At 40.5% G+C, this 17850-nt stretch overlaps 1 protein-coding gene across 2 annotated transcripts in view; it reads left to right on the top strand.

Annotated features, from left to right (window-relative positions):
- The first annotated feature begins 1193 nt into the window (after positions 1–1193).
- Positions 1194–17850, top strand: part of sh3pxd2b (SH3 and PX domains 2B) — a 37786-nt gene continuing 21129 nt past the window's right edge. Inside the window, exons 1-3 of one of the 2 annotated variants that reach the window (XM_069717836.1) lie at positions 1194–1519; positions 4356–4436; positions 12675–12750. In XM_069717836.1, coding sequence (XP_069573937.1) covers positions 1448–1519; positions 4356–4436; positions 12675–12750 — 229 coding nt within the window. In that variant the 5' untranslated portion in view covers positions 1194–1447. The remainder of the gene's footprint in view (positions 1520–4355; positions 4437–12674; positions 12751–17850) is intronic. The other variant, XM_069717842.1, reaches the window with a different exon arrangement.

Raw genomic sequence — 17850 nt, 5'->3', positions numbered from 1 at the left:
TGCTTTCTTGCTCAGGCATTATTGTTCTCTTCTCCCCAATGCACCTATTATTTTATATTTATCTACTGAAATTGTACCATAAGGACTGCTGACAGAACTGCCACATATACAGTATTGATGTAATGAGTATAAAACACCAAAAGATGGAGCTATTTTGCCACAAAAATGTCAGCGAAATCTCAACCTTGGTCACAGTCTTCATAAGTAATGACACATGTAAGTACAATTGTAAATAATTTGAGTTTAAAATTATAACGGCTACATTCGAAACAAAGAAAGTCAAAATAGCACAAGTTTTCCCCTCGCATGGTATCTATCAGCAATATGGGCAAATGCAACGTAATCAAAAAAAGAAGAAGAAAAAAAGTATGAAATAACAATATAATACCCCACCACCACCACAACACACACTCTCTCTCACACTCCCCTCATGAGTTGTCAACAGACACACCTGCTGTGGGACCCAACCACAATTTAAAGTAGGTAAAGATTTGTAAAGTGTATTTTTTTCTTTTCTTTTTTGGAAATATACACAACCTGCAAATCCAATGTGACACGTTATGTGATTAAAAAAAAATTAAAAAAAAATCAGGATAAAAAGTACTTTTTAAAAGTACAGATAGGGTTGTTGGGGGTTCATGTGGGCAGCCACAGTTTTATAAATATAGCTACACAGTCACAGGTTTATTATAATCATAAAAGACACTTACGATATGGCCCAGCGGATGGAGGGTAGTTTACATGCCCTCTTAAAAATAATAATAATAATGTTACTTAAAAGTTGACACAACAGTGAAATTGGAGTAATAGAGTGGCAATATTGGTTAAGAAGAGTCCAAACACATTGACCTGATTAAGTGCCCTTGGACATGTTGTCTCGACGTGCTGTTTCAACTAAAGATGGTCAGATTGATTTCTTTCACTCTCCTTTGTGTGATATTGTTTGACACGGATCCACAATGCTCGCACCCACCCAGAGATACCGCTTTAAGAGCACGGAGTGAGCCCCTTTGCTGAGTGATCGCGCTGAGAGACTGCGGGTTTGCTGTGACGCTTGGAGGGCTGGTCCAGGGAGCAGAATGGAGCGTCCCAGTCGCTGAAATGCGAGTGGGCGAGCTGGGATAGGCTGGGAGTTTGGTTGGAGCCGTCAGCGGGTCGATGCAAGGCACGAGAAAGGTGGGGAGAGGAGGAGAGAGAGGGGGGGGGGGGGAGAGACGAAGAACCGACCGACTATTAACTTCTTGGCTTCTTCGCGGCTGAATGTTGGACAAGAAAGGCTTTACGGAAAACGGCATTTGTTGCAATCAGAGGTCACGGATCTGAGCGGCGCGGATGACAAAGGAGCGTCGCGTTGCAAACTTTTCAAACCCGGGTGTGATCGCTCGTCAAAACCCAAAACGGGAATTCTGCTTTTTCTCTTTAACGGAGCCGTAAAGAAGAGGACATCATGCCACGGCGCACCGTGCTAGAAGTAACCGTGCAAGATGTCCAGAAGCGGAGGAATCCAAACAAGCACTACGTAAGCCTTTCTTTTAAAAAATCACCACTAACAGCGTTTTGCTGCAGTGAAGTGAGCAACAGATTGAGGTTATACTGCACTTATTCCCCTTTTCCTGTCGGGAAAAGTAAAAACAAAGAGAGTGTCAAATTACAGTAGTCAGCCGAAATGGACAAGTAGACTTTCACAGAAGATGATTCTCTGAAAACTTTAGGTCAGATTATGTACATTAATTGGGATTTGATTGCGAAGACCACAATTAACAGAGAAATTAGGCTTTTCAATATCATTAACACGGTCAAGAAGATAATAAGCTTAGGTTGTACCTTTGTGTTTTCATGCCGAGTCTGAGATTTAAGTAACAACTGTGTCTTTCCAGTGAATATATGGTCATTGTAGTTGTGGGCACTTTTATGCAACACACAACTGGATCTGGCTCACCTGACCTATGACCTTCCCATATGTCTGCATATTTTCAAGTGTCTCGGTGTCACACGTGTATATATGGGAATGTAGACATTTTACTCTCTTCCAGCTGTGCCATCATAGGTGAAGGTCCCAGAAAACGGCATAATAGGCAAATCAGTCCAGTCCGCAAACCATCCAGACTAATCCCTGCACGGCTGGAGTTCAAATTGAGCACCACAGATTTGTCATGCCTCAGGCTCTCCCAATTTATTCGGAAAAACACAGCAGCAGCAGCAGGCACTGGTAACCAGGAAGTAAAGCTAACAGATTTTCTAAGGTTATTGCAGTGAAGGCAATGTTGGAAAATGGAATGGGCCTAAATATTGCCACATGTCATCGAGTATTTGTAGTTATAGGAGTTAAGTTTTGCAGTTACAGTCGTACAGTTCTCATTTCACACAGTTTTTGTGGTTGATTTTCCTTTTTCTACAAAACAAAAACAAAAAAAAGATATATTGTCCTGATGTGTAGGAGATGATTTGTGGGCCATAATTATCTCATCAACCGTGTCCCTCTATTGGGTTTTAGTGTCTGTGCCAATTGAAGGATCTGTATTGTGTTACCGCATTTCTTTTCCAGTGTAGGAGGTTGAAGAAAGGGAGGGGTTGAAAAAGATGAAGAATACGGGAATATTTTCCCTTTCTTAACAATCACTGGAGAGCCTGTGTGGGTGACGAGCGTGCCAAAAAGACAAAGCATCGTTTCTGTCTTTTCTAAAATTCATAAACAATGCAGTTTGTATGACTTTTGTCTGAAAGTGAGCAGTGGGAGCTAAATGTGGGTGAAATTGGCCCGCAAACATGTACAGTCAGAAGAAGTAACACCCATGACATCATATGTTCTTGAAAGCCAACCAGGAGCCTCCGCCAAGGCCGTAGCAGGTGTTTTTTGTTAGATCCGTAGACGTGGTGTGCGCCTGTGTGCGCTCGCATGCATTTGTTGGTTTGCATCCATGTACATTATGTGTGAAAATTAAACCCAGGTTGAAGGACCAACAGACCTTATACCGCTGTGAGTGTTAGCGGTCAAGGACACGGAGTTTATGTGGTCCTGTGTCTTCTCCATCTGTCTGTTTGCTCTCTTGTGGAAACCATGTTGTTTTGTGCTTTCGGTAATTCTCTCCACACATGCAGGCCCGACACCTTAAATTTTCCAGAACCCTGAGGTGTGGTTAAGGGGACAAAAAGCAGCTTCAAGCTCATCTGCTCGGCAAAGCTCAACATATCCTGTAGAAAGTAAAAAAAAAGTATCGGAAAAATCCCACTCTTAAGAGATATTCACGGCTACATGGGAGCATTTTATTAATCGTAATAGTGTTTAATTGACCAGTGGACCTTTGATAGGTAAAGTTTATAGCTTTTTCTTCTGCAGAGCTATTTTTTTTTTTATGTCATCTCCCTAATTTATCATCGCACTTGTTGTCATTTTAGTTTTGAGGGCATTATATTTGACTGTTGCAAACACAAAACGCTTATTCTTTAGCCTTTGCCACCGAAAAGTTCCCCCTCGTAATTGTGGATAATGTTCTTGCAGTTAGCCAGAGACTATAACCTGAAATAGTCCTGAGCTTTTCTTGATGTAAAGGTTGCCCTTCATTGCCCGCACATACACTGAATATGCAATAAATATATTCTGCTTTGGATTGATACTCCTTTGACTTTATAAAGATCATAACCCTGCTTGTATATATAGCTGCTGTAGTTGGTCCATTCTTGGCCATATCTGCCTCTAGTGCCCTGAAAGTTAGAGTGAGGCCAGAGAAGGTCTACGAGGGGGGCCAGCACCTTTTAGCCAGACACAGTGAGCCGTCAGGAGGTTTCCAGTCGCCTCTTCTCTCCTTTTCTTTTGAAAAAAAAAAAATGTCTGTTGCCTCCAGACTGCAGTTGTTAGCTGCATCGTGACATTTTACTGTTCTGTATTTGAGAATGATTGAACTTGTAAGTTGCACATGTACAGTAAGTTTTTCTGAACAAATCTTAATGCTGATATTTATTTATTTGGAGCAATATTGCCATGGCAGTAATTCTTTAGGTGCTTCCATTTTTAAAAGCGAGCATTGTCAGTCTGCTGCATCTGTACAGGATAATGATGCCCTCTTTAGCAGGATGTGATGGAGACGCACTGTGGGAAGTGAACTAATCGGATATCCCTGTTGCACTCATGTGAACGGATGATGGCATTGACTGCTGCCTGATGTTGCCAGACAAGTTTGCTGGTTGCCTGTCTGCCTTTCCTCATGCAGCCCTCAGTGGGATTCACAGCGCCGACAATTAATGGCACTATGAGTCAGGAGTGAAGCCCAGAGGGGGTTTCGATGATCTAATGGTTCCCGATAATGGCTGTTTGTTAAGTTACAGGTTTAAATTATATTTCTCTCATCCTTTCCCAGGTTTACATCATCAAAGTGTCCTGGAGCGATGGCAGCACAGAAATCATTTACAGACGCTACAGCAAGTTCTTCGACCTGCAGGTAAATAACCGTGCTTATGTGTGTGTTGTATGTCTGGGATTTTGTTGTTAAACTGCGTGTGTGCAGTTAAATGTTTTCAGGGCGAGGAGCTATGACATGTTACAACATTATCAGCAGCAAAGATGAGCGCAGGCCAGGAACTGTCTCCATCACACAAGACTATTCCCTTGCAGACTTGGTTCTAGTTGGCAGCCTCTTCCTGCTCCACCCGTATGACACTGGTAATTATATTGTGCGAGAGGAGTCGGAAAATGTCCCAATGAAGTTAATAGAGGACAGTGATGAATGCAATGACCGCACCGACGACCACAGAAATGTCTGAATCATTCTCCAACGTCACGCTGCTTGTGTGTATTGCACAAGGAGGGAATCTCATCAGTACCCTAGTTTCCCTTCCTCTTCTGAAGGTAATAGATCTGGGGCTCTGGCCATATCTGAGCTTAAAGAGCATGGAGTCCAGAAAGGCAATAGCTTTTAATGAGCATGTAGTCAATTTAGGTAAAGCAAACTGTCAACCCTAATTGGATTAAATTCATTTTAATTGATTAGGATGGTTAAAGCATGAGCAATGAAATACAGAAATAGGATGCCCCACTAAGGTTTCCTGAGTCTGCAAATGTCACGTTAAGCAAAAGAACTACAAATTATTTCATTACTAATTTTATTCATTTGACTTGAGCCTATATAGGCTGCCAACAGAACACTTAAATCCGATCATATCAAACTCATAATTGCTTTTTAACCATTGCACCATTCTGTTGGTGACGCCTTACCAAAGTAAAATAGCATGTAAAGCTATGAACAGTGATATTTGTAGTGTAATGAACATGGATTGGCAAAAAACAATGGGTAAGGGCTGTTGTCTGATGTTTACTGAAAATATTTACATTGTAGTAAAGTCATCTGCTCACAGTTGTGACACAAACACAAACAATTGCTCTATTGGATGAGATGTGGTGACCGTGGAGTCCATTGGAGTGCACTGCTGTCATTGCCTTAGATGATATTGTGTTTGTGACATGACACTTCATCTGACTGGAATCAGCCTTTAGAAGATGGATATACTGAGGTCATAAAGGGATGGACATGGTCAGACAGAATTCAAAGGTATACTGTGATGTTGAATTGTTACTAAGGGTACTGAGGGGCTCGAATTGTGCCAGGTAAATTTACCCCCACACCATTACACCGTCACCAACAGCCTGAATCGTTGATACAATGCAGGATGGGTCCATGCTTTCATGCTCATTACGCCAAATTCTGACCCTACCATTTGAAGGTCGCAGCAGAAATCGAGGCTCATCAGATCAGGCAGCGTCTTTCCAATATTCCACTGTCCAATTTTGTTGACCCGATGCCTCAGTTCCCTTTTCTTTGCTGGTAGTGGCACACACACCGTGATCTTCTGCTGCTGTTCCCCATTAGCTTTTAGGTTCGACGTGCTGTGCTTGACTTACTGTTACCTTTCAATCAGCTTGAACCGGTCTGGTCATTCTTCTCTGACCTTGACCTTTCGACAAGAGTACCACATCTCACTGGATGTTTTTTCTTGTTCGGTCCACTGTCATCCCAAGAGATGATTGAATAACCGAGTAGATCAGCAGCAATGTGATATTCAAACCAGCCCCTCTCGCACCAACAACCATGCCACGTTCAAAGTCACTTAAAACACCTTTGTTACATTCTGATGTTTGGTTTGGACTTCATCAGATCATCTGGCTTTGGCATTGTGATTGGTGTGACTATGGTCCAGTCAGATTTTAGAAGATCTTTAGATCTAAATGGGAGTTTTTCTTTTTATAATATGGGTTAGAAAGGGGGTTCCAAAAGCAATTCAACAAATTCTCCCACTTCATCTTTAAAATAGCCACAAATAAGGACACAGTTAACACTCAGCAGTATCATTCCATGCTCACTTCATCTATACTTCAGCACACACACACACACACACACACACACACACACATACATCACTAGTTACTGAGACATATAGTGTCAGATCAGTAGTACATAATCTGATGTATGAGCTATTTTCAGCAGAGGCCTTCCTGGCTGGTATTCACCCCCACTGCTTCCTGCATTGTTGACAGCCTGTGGGTGGGCTGTCAGTGGTGAGCGAGATGTAGATAAACCTAATTGGAGAGATTACAAATGAGTCCCTTATCTCCTGTAAGGTTTGGCATTAATATATTATAAACCACCTTGAAGCTGTGGCCTTTCTTACAGAAAAGTGGCAGTTGGAATGCTTGAAATCTCATCAGCTTACCTGTGATAAAGGGATTAAACAATGTGTTTTGTGCCGGTATTGTTTGTGGAATTTAATTGAAGTTATTTTTCTAATCTTTTGAAGAGGTTGTTTTTCCACTTTGACCATTTCCACTGTGACCTATTATGAGTAATAAGGCATTGGATTGACATCGTCAGGCATCATCCCAGGTGTCTGGCCAGTAGAGTGACATAGAGCTGAATCATTGAATTTACCGCTTCTTCATTTCCCGTCATTCTTCTCTTTTGCTTTTTGTTTTGCTTTTCGCCATCATCTACCGCTGTTTCCCCCATCTGCTGCTCTGGTCATCTCTCATTCTGTGGCTTCATGCTGTTGTCTTGTGATTCAAGAGAAGTTTCTGTTAACGGAGTAAAAATTATACTGAAATATTTGGCACATAAGGTGTCCAGAGCCTCAGAGCTACACAGGAAGTGTTATTCACTATATCCTGTCAACACAGCTGGCACAGGCAGCTGATGTGTTAGTTTAACCACACCAACATGTGCTTATTTTTTTTGTGTGACCACTGGCACAGACCGTGGTGTTTAATGACTTGTCGTAGGAGTTCTATTTTTAAAACATGATTCAAAAGTAGCTCTCTTAATACATCTTCCCCCAATAACTAGGGATGTATGTGCAATGCCAATACAAGAAAAGTCCCACTAGTAATATTTTCCTTTCACATATTGTAAGCAATCAAAGAAAACTCCTAGGAGCAGCAGCGCCACCCTAACTAAATAGTACTGCTTGCAAGATGTCTTCTGAAGAGTATCTGTGTTGCATTAAATTGGCTAGCAAGGATCTGCCAGATAATAAAATTGACCTGTTAATGGAGGTGATTTAAAAAAAATCAAAAAAAATCAAATGCATAGTCTTATTTTGCAACAAGGTGTACATTGTGGCACAATCGTCTCTCTAGTTACTGATGCATGTCCAACAACATTTAATTCCTGAGTCAGACATCCTTGTCACCCAAGATATTTCTAATACATGATGCCACCCTTTTTCTGTCACATCCAAACCAGAGTCTTTACGTCGCTGCCTCCTCTAAATAGCCTAAGGGAGTTTTTTTTTTTTTTTTTAAAACAGAGAAATCAGCGTTTTAACATAAAACCTGGGGAGCTCCCCCCCCCCCCCCCGTTTCAGTTTGTTAAACTGTCAACACAATTATACTGCCCTCAGAAAGATGGAAAATGTGTGGAAAGTGCAGAGATGTTTTGCCATGGGGTCATCTCGGCAGCTTTGGAATTTTATTTCCATGTCACAAAAAGCAGTTTCCATACTGAACACGTGTCAACCTCACAAGCTTAGACTGCCAGTATTACCAGTTACTTTGGATACAGGATGCACTTCTACTTTAAAGCTGTTGGAAAAAAAACAACACAATGTTACTGTTTATTTAGAGTTACAGAGGTGATCTGCAGATATTCAAGTAATAGAACTTTTAAAAAGTGGTTTGGTTATTTTAATTAGAGCAGTGAGGTTCCTCTTGCAGTTATTTCACAAAATAGTGACATTTTTGCAACTTCTACAATAAAATAATTTGATGTATCCTAAAGCAGTGCATTTTGTTCATGGAACCATAACCCAAAACATTTATTCTACTTGCAGAATGCTGAAAGATGGATCAATGCTCCATGCTGTGAAGTCAATTTACTTCTTAAAACTGTGGATGAAAAACAACAATATTCTAAATTAATCATTTGTTTGAAGTCAGCAAAAAAGTGTTTCCAAACTGTTGCACTGATTATACTGTAATTATCTTGGATGGTTGACGATGAACTATTGCCAAGATTGTATTGTTCACAATCATTGAAATGAATACAAAGTTGTACATCGCCATATTAGTTTCATCGTTTTATTGTTTAGATGTGTTTGTTCATCATTTTTTAAGAGTGGAAGTGGTTTCTTAACAGCATGGCCAGTGTGAAATGGGAGCCGTTTATATTTTTCACCCTCAGGCTTCCTATCCACCTGCTGAAATTGAGCTGTGTTGATTAGGATTGGGCAGCAAGATCTGTAGTTGTCTGTCGAACCTTGATTGTGATTCCTTAAGAAACAGAAATTGATGGAGCCTCTATATCTGCTGATGTCACTGTACAGGATAAAAAAAAAAAAAAAAGTGATTAGTAAGATCTTGTGAATGAGACGTTATTTGATTGTTTCATTATTATTTTCATCATATTTACAATAGTAAATCACATAATTTGTCAATACTAAAATATAATATTACATATTCCACAATTGAGCATCCTTCATTTTCCAAGTTACTTCAGTTGCATATGTTGTGAAGATTTTACAACATTTCTGTAAAGAATACTGTATACTGTTGGGAGTTAGTGCAGTTGATAACCAGTCCTTTTGAATCATACTATGTTAGTGGTTAACGGTGAGAGCCAGAGCCCACAGATTGTTTCTTTTTCTCACTACTTAATAAGAGCACCAATAGCTCAGCCACAAATGTGTGACAGTATGGCATCTGCAAAGGGTTAAAATGACCTCAGACATGAATATACAGTGAACTGAGTTAAAGAGTCACAGGACTATTGAGATAGGCATGTTCCAGAGAGAGCCACCATTGTTCTCGGACCTTTTATGCTCTCATTCAACAGTCTGGTGCTTCTTGGATCATCTTTATTAGGTCTTTACTTGAATGCTGATGGTGTGGTTAAAGCAGATATAGACTAGACAAATTAAATCCCCTTGGACGATTAGGTGATTAGCGAGAACATGTTACATGAAATAACTGTGTCTGTCTACAGCATCTCAAGCGTATTAACAAACTCATAACGTTACATGTTAAAGCTGAAAATGTTGTTCTTTTTGTGATGCTCAACTGAGATCTGAGAAAACCTGTGGCACTAATGAATGGGTTGACTTACCATCCCTGTTCTAGGTTTGTTGGTCAAAATGTATTTAAACAGTAACTGAAACATTTGAGTCAAATTCCCCCAATTAATAAACTTTGTGTTGTTAAATGATTGGAAACAGTTTATGCTCAAAGTGTTTTTAGTCTTTCACTTATTTAACTTCCTAGCAGATTAAAGCTTTGCATAATTTTCCTTTTTTTTTTTTTATTTTGGAGAACCAAGATATCCCCCAAACATTGTTTAGAAGAACAATATCTCCTGATCTAGCTTTGGTGAATGAGAGAGCGCAACCCTGATGAAGACCACAAGCTGAAACACGTTGGTCTGACGTTTAAGTTCTTTTAAATACTCCAAATGTTGCTGGAGTTTTGAATGCTGTACAGTGTACAAACGAGACAGTGGTTTTTGTGTCAATGCACATCAAGGTTTGATTTGAGCCTTTGACGAGTTCAAATATTGAGATATTCTTACTGCAGTGGCACAAGTTAAGAGAAACAGTGCACGTGTCAAATTTTGGAGTTCTTTGGAATTGATAGCCCCTGTCATTATACTAGCATCGGTCTAGTAAAATCGGATTTGGCTGCTCAAGAGGAAGATGAAGATTTATTCTTTTGGTTAATTTTTTTTTTTCATATATGGTCCACCTTCGCCATGGTTTCTCTGCAGTTTTACCAAGGCATTTGGGTTTTCCATCACCTGAACCTCTCATCGTTCCTGCCACTCCTGCCTCCTCCCCTGGCGGAGGTTGCGGCCGGTGTACTCAAAACACCTCCTGGTCTGGACCTTGCTCCTGACTGGATGACCCGGTGTCCGTCAGCGCCTCCACCTAAGGGACACGCTCACGGCAGCCTGTTCCGACAACTTACGAACTTGACTTTAAGCGCGTTTGCTAAAACTAGTGTTGAGTCCTTGTCCGGTGACACCCTGTCCTGGCTTGTCACTCAGAACCTTAACCTCAGCATAGTGCAGCGGCCTCGCCCTGGTCCCCCCCGTCCCCCAAGTACCCAACACTGGACTTACATGGGGCAGCCGTACCATATAATACAAAGACGTGTTTTCCCTTGTAACCGAGATAAACTCGGCAGCATATGAATTAAAGCGACATAGCATGGAAAAACATGTGGAGCTTGACTGTACTCTGTCATCCTCCTCCCTGTCGAGCATGAATATTTGATGTATCTGTTCTTTTGAAGAGACGACTTTACTCTCGCCATATGCCTTTTCTTGTTTGAGTGGCTTTGATTACAGAGTGGATACAAGGTTCAGAGTAGACACAGAGACTGGGGTGTGTCTGCACTCAGTCAAACACATGGGAACAATTACAGTATGTGGGGTATTGGCTCTTCTGTGTTTGTCTCCCTGTCTCTTTGTCGAGCCTTCTCTGTGTTTATACTGACCTTCTTAAGGTGGTCCTGTGTCATTGAAGAAGAATCTGAGTCTTTATTGAAGTAGACTGGCACTTTTTGAGTTAAGTTTTTTTTTTTTTTTTTTTTTTCCCCTTTCCCTTATGTAGACTCAGGAAAACAGACTGACTCATCTCTTTTGCTTGTGTTGTTTTGTAGTCAAAGAGGGTTTATGGCTCACTGTTTTGCTCGCTTTTTTTTTTTTTTTTCATTGTTATTTGTTTAACAGGGGCAATTGGAGTTTTAGCTCAATATGAGATCTCACCACCAGAGCCAGTAAAAAGTCATTTAAGCGCTATTGTATCTGGCTTGATATTCTTGCCTGAAGGGCGGATCATCAGCCTCATAAAAATATACCTTCCTCATAGTCTTTTTTTTTTTTGTATTATTCTTTACGACTTTGAGATACAACTAACAACAAAGCTCTTGTCTGTCAAACATGAAAGTATTTATTTTATAAATGTTTTACATCTTTGTTGCATTTATCATGCCACACTGATTATTGTTGACCTGTACACCTAAGTTCTAAAGAAAGCAAAAATTACCAAACTCCCTTTGAGGTGCGAGCGTAGGTTGAAGTGCTTCGAAGTTTGTTGGCCTCATTCAAATGTTCAGCAAGCTCCTTAATAGTTTAAATTGTTAACATCGAGCTCGACTATTGTATGGTGATGTTCTGCGGCATCTGACGGGAAATATTCAACACAAATGACCTGAACTGTGGCACGATGGCAATTGCGTTCTTCAACTTCAACAATAGTTTCCACTGACACTCCATAGTCGCTGGATTTGTCTCCCTGCAACTTCTTTTTGTTGCCCAAAAATGTGGGTCAGGTGATACCAGGCTAAGACTCTGCACCCTCATCGAGCATTGTTTGGCAATCTGTGAGAACAGTGGTTGAATGAACTGGCAAGTAATTCAAGAAATGGTGTATTTCTTAATCAGCCGCTTGCTTGCAATCTGCTCAAAATTGTTTTTGGAATTCAAGTCTTGGGGTGTGATATCAAAGAAATTTCCAAACATTCTTCTATCAAACATTAAATTGAATTAAGTATTTTAGTTTTTATCTCTTTTTGGAGGTTTCATGTATTTTTTTTTTTCCTAATTCAAAATTACAAACATCCACGATGCAGTGCCACTGTAAAAACAACAACAAGAGGATTGGAGAAAGTGAGCGTGTACTTAGAGTTCATGGGGTCAATATGGCCAGGTGTCGTTTTATTGGCCTCAGATGCATAAACAAACATATCCTTATAATTGTGAATTTTTAAACAACAACATGTCCTGAAACAGAAATTTAAAAAAAAAAAAAAAAAAAAAAAAGACTCTTCAGACAGAATAATAATAATAATGATAATAAAAAATAAAGGAAAATCAAGAGATTACTGGCCTTTTGAAAATTATGGAAAGAGAAATTTTCCACTATGTCAGTGGTGCCTTGCTGCTGACAGCCCCTTAGCTACAGCACCATATGAAGTAAAGAGGAAAACCATACCATCTGCTTAGAGCATTCCTAATCATTGGCAGACCGGCCTTTATTGGCCGAATTCCTTCAAGGAACTGCTGATTTGTCAAAATCAGCAGTTGCTTCCTAACCACCCTCGGCTATGCTGTTTATTTACTGTATATGTGTTTGTATTGCATGTGTGAGTGTAAATACTTTGCGTACTAATAAGTTTTAATTAATTGTGGGGTTTTCAGATGGAATTGCTGGATAAATTCCCAGTGGAGGGAGGACAGAAAGACCCGAAGCGCAGGATCATTCCGTTCCTACCGGGTAAGAGTTAAACACACAGTTTCCCTTTAAGGCCCCATTATCCACACACATATAACACACAACTGTATATTGTCTAGCATAAAGAAAGGATAGCTTACTTTGATAATCATAATAATACAACTCCAGACACAAGTTTGCTGCTTTTTCCTATTTAAATCACTCTATTTTTTTTAATATAGTTTTAGTTTTTAACTTCTCTTTGGACAAAACAAGCTACCCTATACCCACAACATCCTCTTTTATTTAAGGAATTGTGATGGACATTTGTCATTTTCCCCCATAGTATTTTATGGCGGAATTTTGAATCAATTAATCTGAGAAAAGTCCTCCTAATACAGACGGAGAACTCGTGTATTTCCCTATGGCTTTACTGTTGTGTCTCATTTCTACACCCTTTGAACTCTCCATCAGAGACAGTTGTGTACTTTCCATTGGACAACAATGACTCACTGGAAACCTTTGAATGAACTAGAAGAAAGCAGAATTTTATTGCAATTGCATATACTGCACACAACGAAAGCAACGAGAACATGAAGCAGCCATAATTGGTCATAACCTTACTGTTTCTGTGAACCAAGTATGTTCATCCACATACTCTTCAAACATTGAGCTGACCCAGCTGATCTGTCAGCATATAGGCCAAAAAAACATCTTGACTTGGCATTTAGACTGGGGCTGGAGCCTTACAGGGAAACATTGAATGTTTGTTTCCTCTAGTAAACAAATCCAGAAGGTTACTGTGTATAACATTCATTATGACTTGGTTGCACCATTGTCCTAGCTGAATCCTCATTGTGTGCGAGATCTGATTGGTCATAACATTTTAGTTTTCATTACTTTCCTACAAGTACAACTGGCAGTGACGTTTGTTTGGAGTAAGGACTTTGGGTGTGCTTGAATAGCTTTTGAGATCGTGCTGAAAGTAATCCTTTATGAGAGGAAGAAAAGCCTCACCCATAGACCCCACCCACGTCTCCCCCCACCAGGCTTGGGATGGGTGGGGGATAGGATTTCTTTTATTTTTTTTTTTATTCGCATGGAGGTCTGGAACTCATTGAGAGTACAGACACACAAAAACACACACACACTCACAGTGTTTGATGAACTCTGAGTAGGAGGAGGGGAAGAGAGATAGAAAAACACTGCTTTTCATACTATCCCCTTGTACAGCCAGACAGACCATGCTGACCATGAATACCGTTACACATTCTCATCTACATTAAACTCTGTCGACTTCCTGCTTTTGGTGTTAACGCTTGAAAGTCAAGATTTTGTGTATGCTTCGATTCTACTTCCCATGAAGAGTATTTGCTTTCCCTTCTGTCCTCCAGTAAAACACAGCATTTTGGTCATCTTTCACTTCTATTTTCTGGTAGAAAAAGTGCCATTGAGGAATAGTGAAAGTCTCCAAGTGCTCCTGTGGAGGTGCTAAAATTGGACTTTACATGGTTCCCTCTAGACATGCTACTGTAGAAGTCTCTGCATTGTAGGCAGGATGTTGGTCATAGCGATGTATGACAAGCACCTGAATGACCATTACTAGTCTCAGATCTCAGATCAGATCAGACACCTCTCGGAGAAGGATTCGAAGGTAGCATTTATCTGAATTGCTGAAGTTTCCTGACAGCCAAGAAAAGCATTTACTTACGAAGCAAAAGTCTGGAGCATGAACCGAGGCCAACCTAACAAGGCACGGACGTGGTTTTCTCTTCTCGGTTTGGTTTGTGCAAGGCCCCGAGCTGTTTTTCCTTCTTTAGTATCTCCACATCAGCAAGTAGGTTTGTCTGTATGTGTACACAGTGCAGAATTTCTGCTTAGGCTCATATTGTCAGGTGTGCCCCCCTAAAAGCTAAGCTCCATTTTTCCCTGAGTCCATCCTTCAACTTTTAAGTGGAATTTCTTAGAGGTCCAGTAGAACTCACACCCGAACCAAAAAAGGGCAATTTTGCACAGTATGTGCCGAGTATCTATAGGCCATCACAGGACTACCACTCATGGTGCTAGGTTCTTTAGATGGGCTTATACATGACATTCAAATAAATGATCAATTTGATCCGTTTATGTCAGAGGCCTGAGAGTTGCTTTTTAAGGCAGTGTCAGCAGATCAGCCTTAGAAAAGAAAAAAAAAAACCACAAGATGTGGGTCTGTTTTTTCAGGGCCCCTGATATAGCCTCAAAGGTAGACTTTGAATTTGTATTTTTGTTTGACCACCCACCCCCCCCACCCATTTTCTTTTTTCTTCTTTTTTTTCCTCCCAATGGTAGAACTGCAGTACATAGTTTTTTCTGCTACTCTGACTGATAGGGGATCTCGCCGCCCGCCACAGTCGGAGGCACAGTGTGTCGGACAGGTCAAGTTCGATTCTGTGGAGCTTAATAACTCGCATTCCCTAGTCAGTCTTCTATGAAGGGCAGAAAAACAAAACAAAAAGAGGAAAAGTTGCAATGGCCTTGCTGGTTACGCTTCATTCATATCACATTCATCTCTTGTCTGCAGGGGACGGCCATCACTGTCTCTATCTACTTTGATGTGGCGTACAAGTAGCAGACCTGCCTTTAATTATAATTTATAAAGTTGGCTGCCCTTAGTCAGCAACCCGCCTAAGAACACAGTAATTACAATACACACACATTATTTTACACTTTATCTCAGAAACTGCTTTATTGCAGTGTTATTTTGAGGGTTTTTGGTCAAGTCGTTTTAGACAAACCCAGAAACAAGTCGAATTGTAGAGTCGAAAATCGAGACTCAAATAATTTGTAATTATTTGTAATAGAAATTTTCTGGTTTAGTCTCATGTTTCAAGTCATACAAGCCAAGTTCAGCAAATTGCAAGCTAATGCAGAGTGAATTTGGACCATAACGACAACAGTATTTAAACATTTTCCTTTCAAAACTGCAAATTGTTATTATTTTAATAAATGAGCTCAAGTCCTTTCACCACATACATTATTATTATTTTATCATGAATTTACAAGGTCAAAATCCAGTTTTACTAGGTCTAAAAGATTTGAATGCCTGAAGTCAAGGCCCAATATAACCCAATTCATCCATTGTGTCACCAGAGTCCAATTCAACAACTTTGGTGTTATGTGAAAGTATTAGCTACAAAAACTCTCTAAAGAGGCAAAGAAGGGTGCAGGAAGGAGGAATTCTTTGCAGTGAATCTAGAGATTTAGAGGTGAATTGTGAGCACAGCTTTCTGTGTGTTAGGTGAGTAACAATGACTTTCTGCGTGTTCCCATCTCTATCTGTCTCGTCTACTTTTCTCACTCCCGGGAAACCAAAGTTGTTTAATACCTTCGGCTCTGAGATTTGCCATAATGTCTCCCCCGCCTGAGCCATGGCTCCAAGGCAAAGCGGCCCTCTTTCCTTCCCTCCTTCCTCCCCAAACAAGCTCTTTTCATCGGCCGCATCCGTGAGCCACCGTGCATACAAAGTGGGCAGTGTTGAGTCAGTGCTTCTCTGCTGACCCCAGAGAGCTTTGGAAAATCCTCAAGAACGCTTTCTGTTTGGGGAGTGACGAGAAGAGGAGAGGAAGAAAGAGACATAAATAGAGGAGGAGAAGTAAGCGTCTGAGGGTTGACTTTCAAATCTCTTTCCTTTTTCGAGAGTTGTACGAGTCCTTTCGGCTGCTCTGGCAAGATGTTGCCAATACTTTAGAGATTTGGAATGTCTCCTCTCATCCTTCATCTAGTTAATCTCCTCTATAATAGTCTCCCTCATGTAGTACTATACTGGCCTCCTTTGCATGAATGTGGTGAGAAAGTAGACTGGTCAGACCTTGCGCATTTACATTCATTTAGGAACATAATCGTCCTTGGCTGTGCTAACAGCTTTATGGAGGCTGTAATGGTGATTGAACTAAACTGAAATGTGTAAAAGTTGAAGTCCAATGTTTTGATTTTTCATGTGAGCATGAATGAAATCTTTCCAATAAGTGTTGAGGAATTTCACTCTAAATAAAAAAAGATTTTGACTTGGAATGACGCCTAATTAGTTCAGATGAGTAGCTTGCCATATTATTTGCTGAAAGTTATATTTACATCCATACCATCAAGTTTCCTTTTAACTGACACCATCTACAGTCTTGCTCTTTGGTATTATATTAGGCTACGCTCTTTTACACTTCAGCTTCACATTGACAAGATTTCCTGTGGTTTTGCCTCTGTTTTGGTCAACCACCTGAGTCAAGGAGGGGGAGGTCGTTGGAAGTTGACGGTTGTGGTTATTGAGTAAAATATGCAAGATCTGCGTTTTTTTCTTTTTTTTTTTTTTCTTGAGGAAGTCACCACACATTTATCCAAGCCGCTCAGCAGATCAGACTTCTTTATGCAGTTTCTCTTTTTTCTGAACTAGGTCTTCCTTTAATCTGCCCTCAGATTCACAAGACGAAGAGAAACATACGAGCATAAATATTCATAATGAGACACTGTGACTATCATTAGCTGTCTCACTGTGACAAAACAAACATTTGTGGTTTTGAGCTGCATAGGTTAAGGAAGCAGAAGAGCCAACATTAGGAACAAGGGTGGAGCTGTTGGGAACTGATTGCTCAGCGGCCTTCCCTTGTGAAGTAGATTCATGTTTCAGCAAGTCTGCTTCAAAAGTAGAAGCTTCTTGATGGAGGTGATAAGGTAACTTTTCAAAGCATGTCCCTTTTTGCATTGAGGGTCGTATTACACACTTGACTTCCTGACCAGCCTTTATGTTTTCATTAGAGCTGTCTCAGTGAATTTGTCGGTGAAACTTCAGCAGCTCGATCGAGGAGAAAATAGGTTCTGGCTCTCAAATTTCCTGCATACCTTTAAGTTAGAAAACTGTTTTAAGAGGCCTATTTGTAGCCATTTCTTGTTATTGTTCTGGCGGCCTGGCTTGTCTGTGCCTGTGGTTATGTGTGGTTGGAGATAAGAATGGGGGACTGTCGTGCAGACATAATTTGCTCTCCCAAAATCACTTATTCATGACTCAGAAAGGGCAGCTTTTCACCTGGCTCCTTCCCCACCTCTTTGTGATGTCCATGTTATTGATGATGTGTCTATATTGTGTCTGCATGCTAATTTGACTTACCATGTGTTGTTAAAGCCACTGTGTCCTAA

The sequence above is a fragment of the Brachyistius frenatus genome, unplaced genomic scaffold (genome assembly GCF_029030835.1).
Source record: "Brachyistius frenatus isolate BFR_SWC_R1_liver_20210118 unplaced genomic scaffold, ASM2903083v1 Contig_5, whole genome shotgun sequence".
In the NCBI taxonomy this organism is placed as follows: Eukaryota; Metazoa; Chordata; class Actinopteri; family Embiotocidae; genus Brachyistius; species Brachyistius frenatus.
This window is presented reverse-complemented; position numbering and strand designations above follow the sequence as displayed.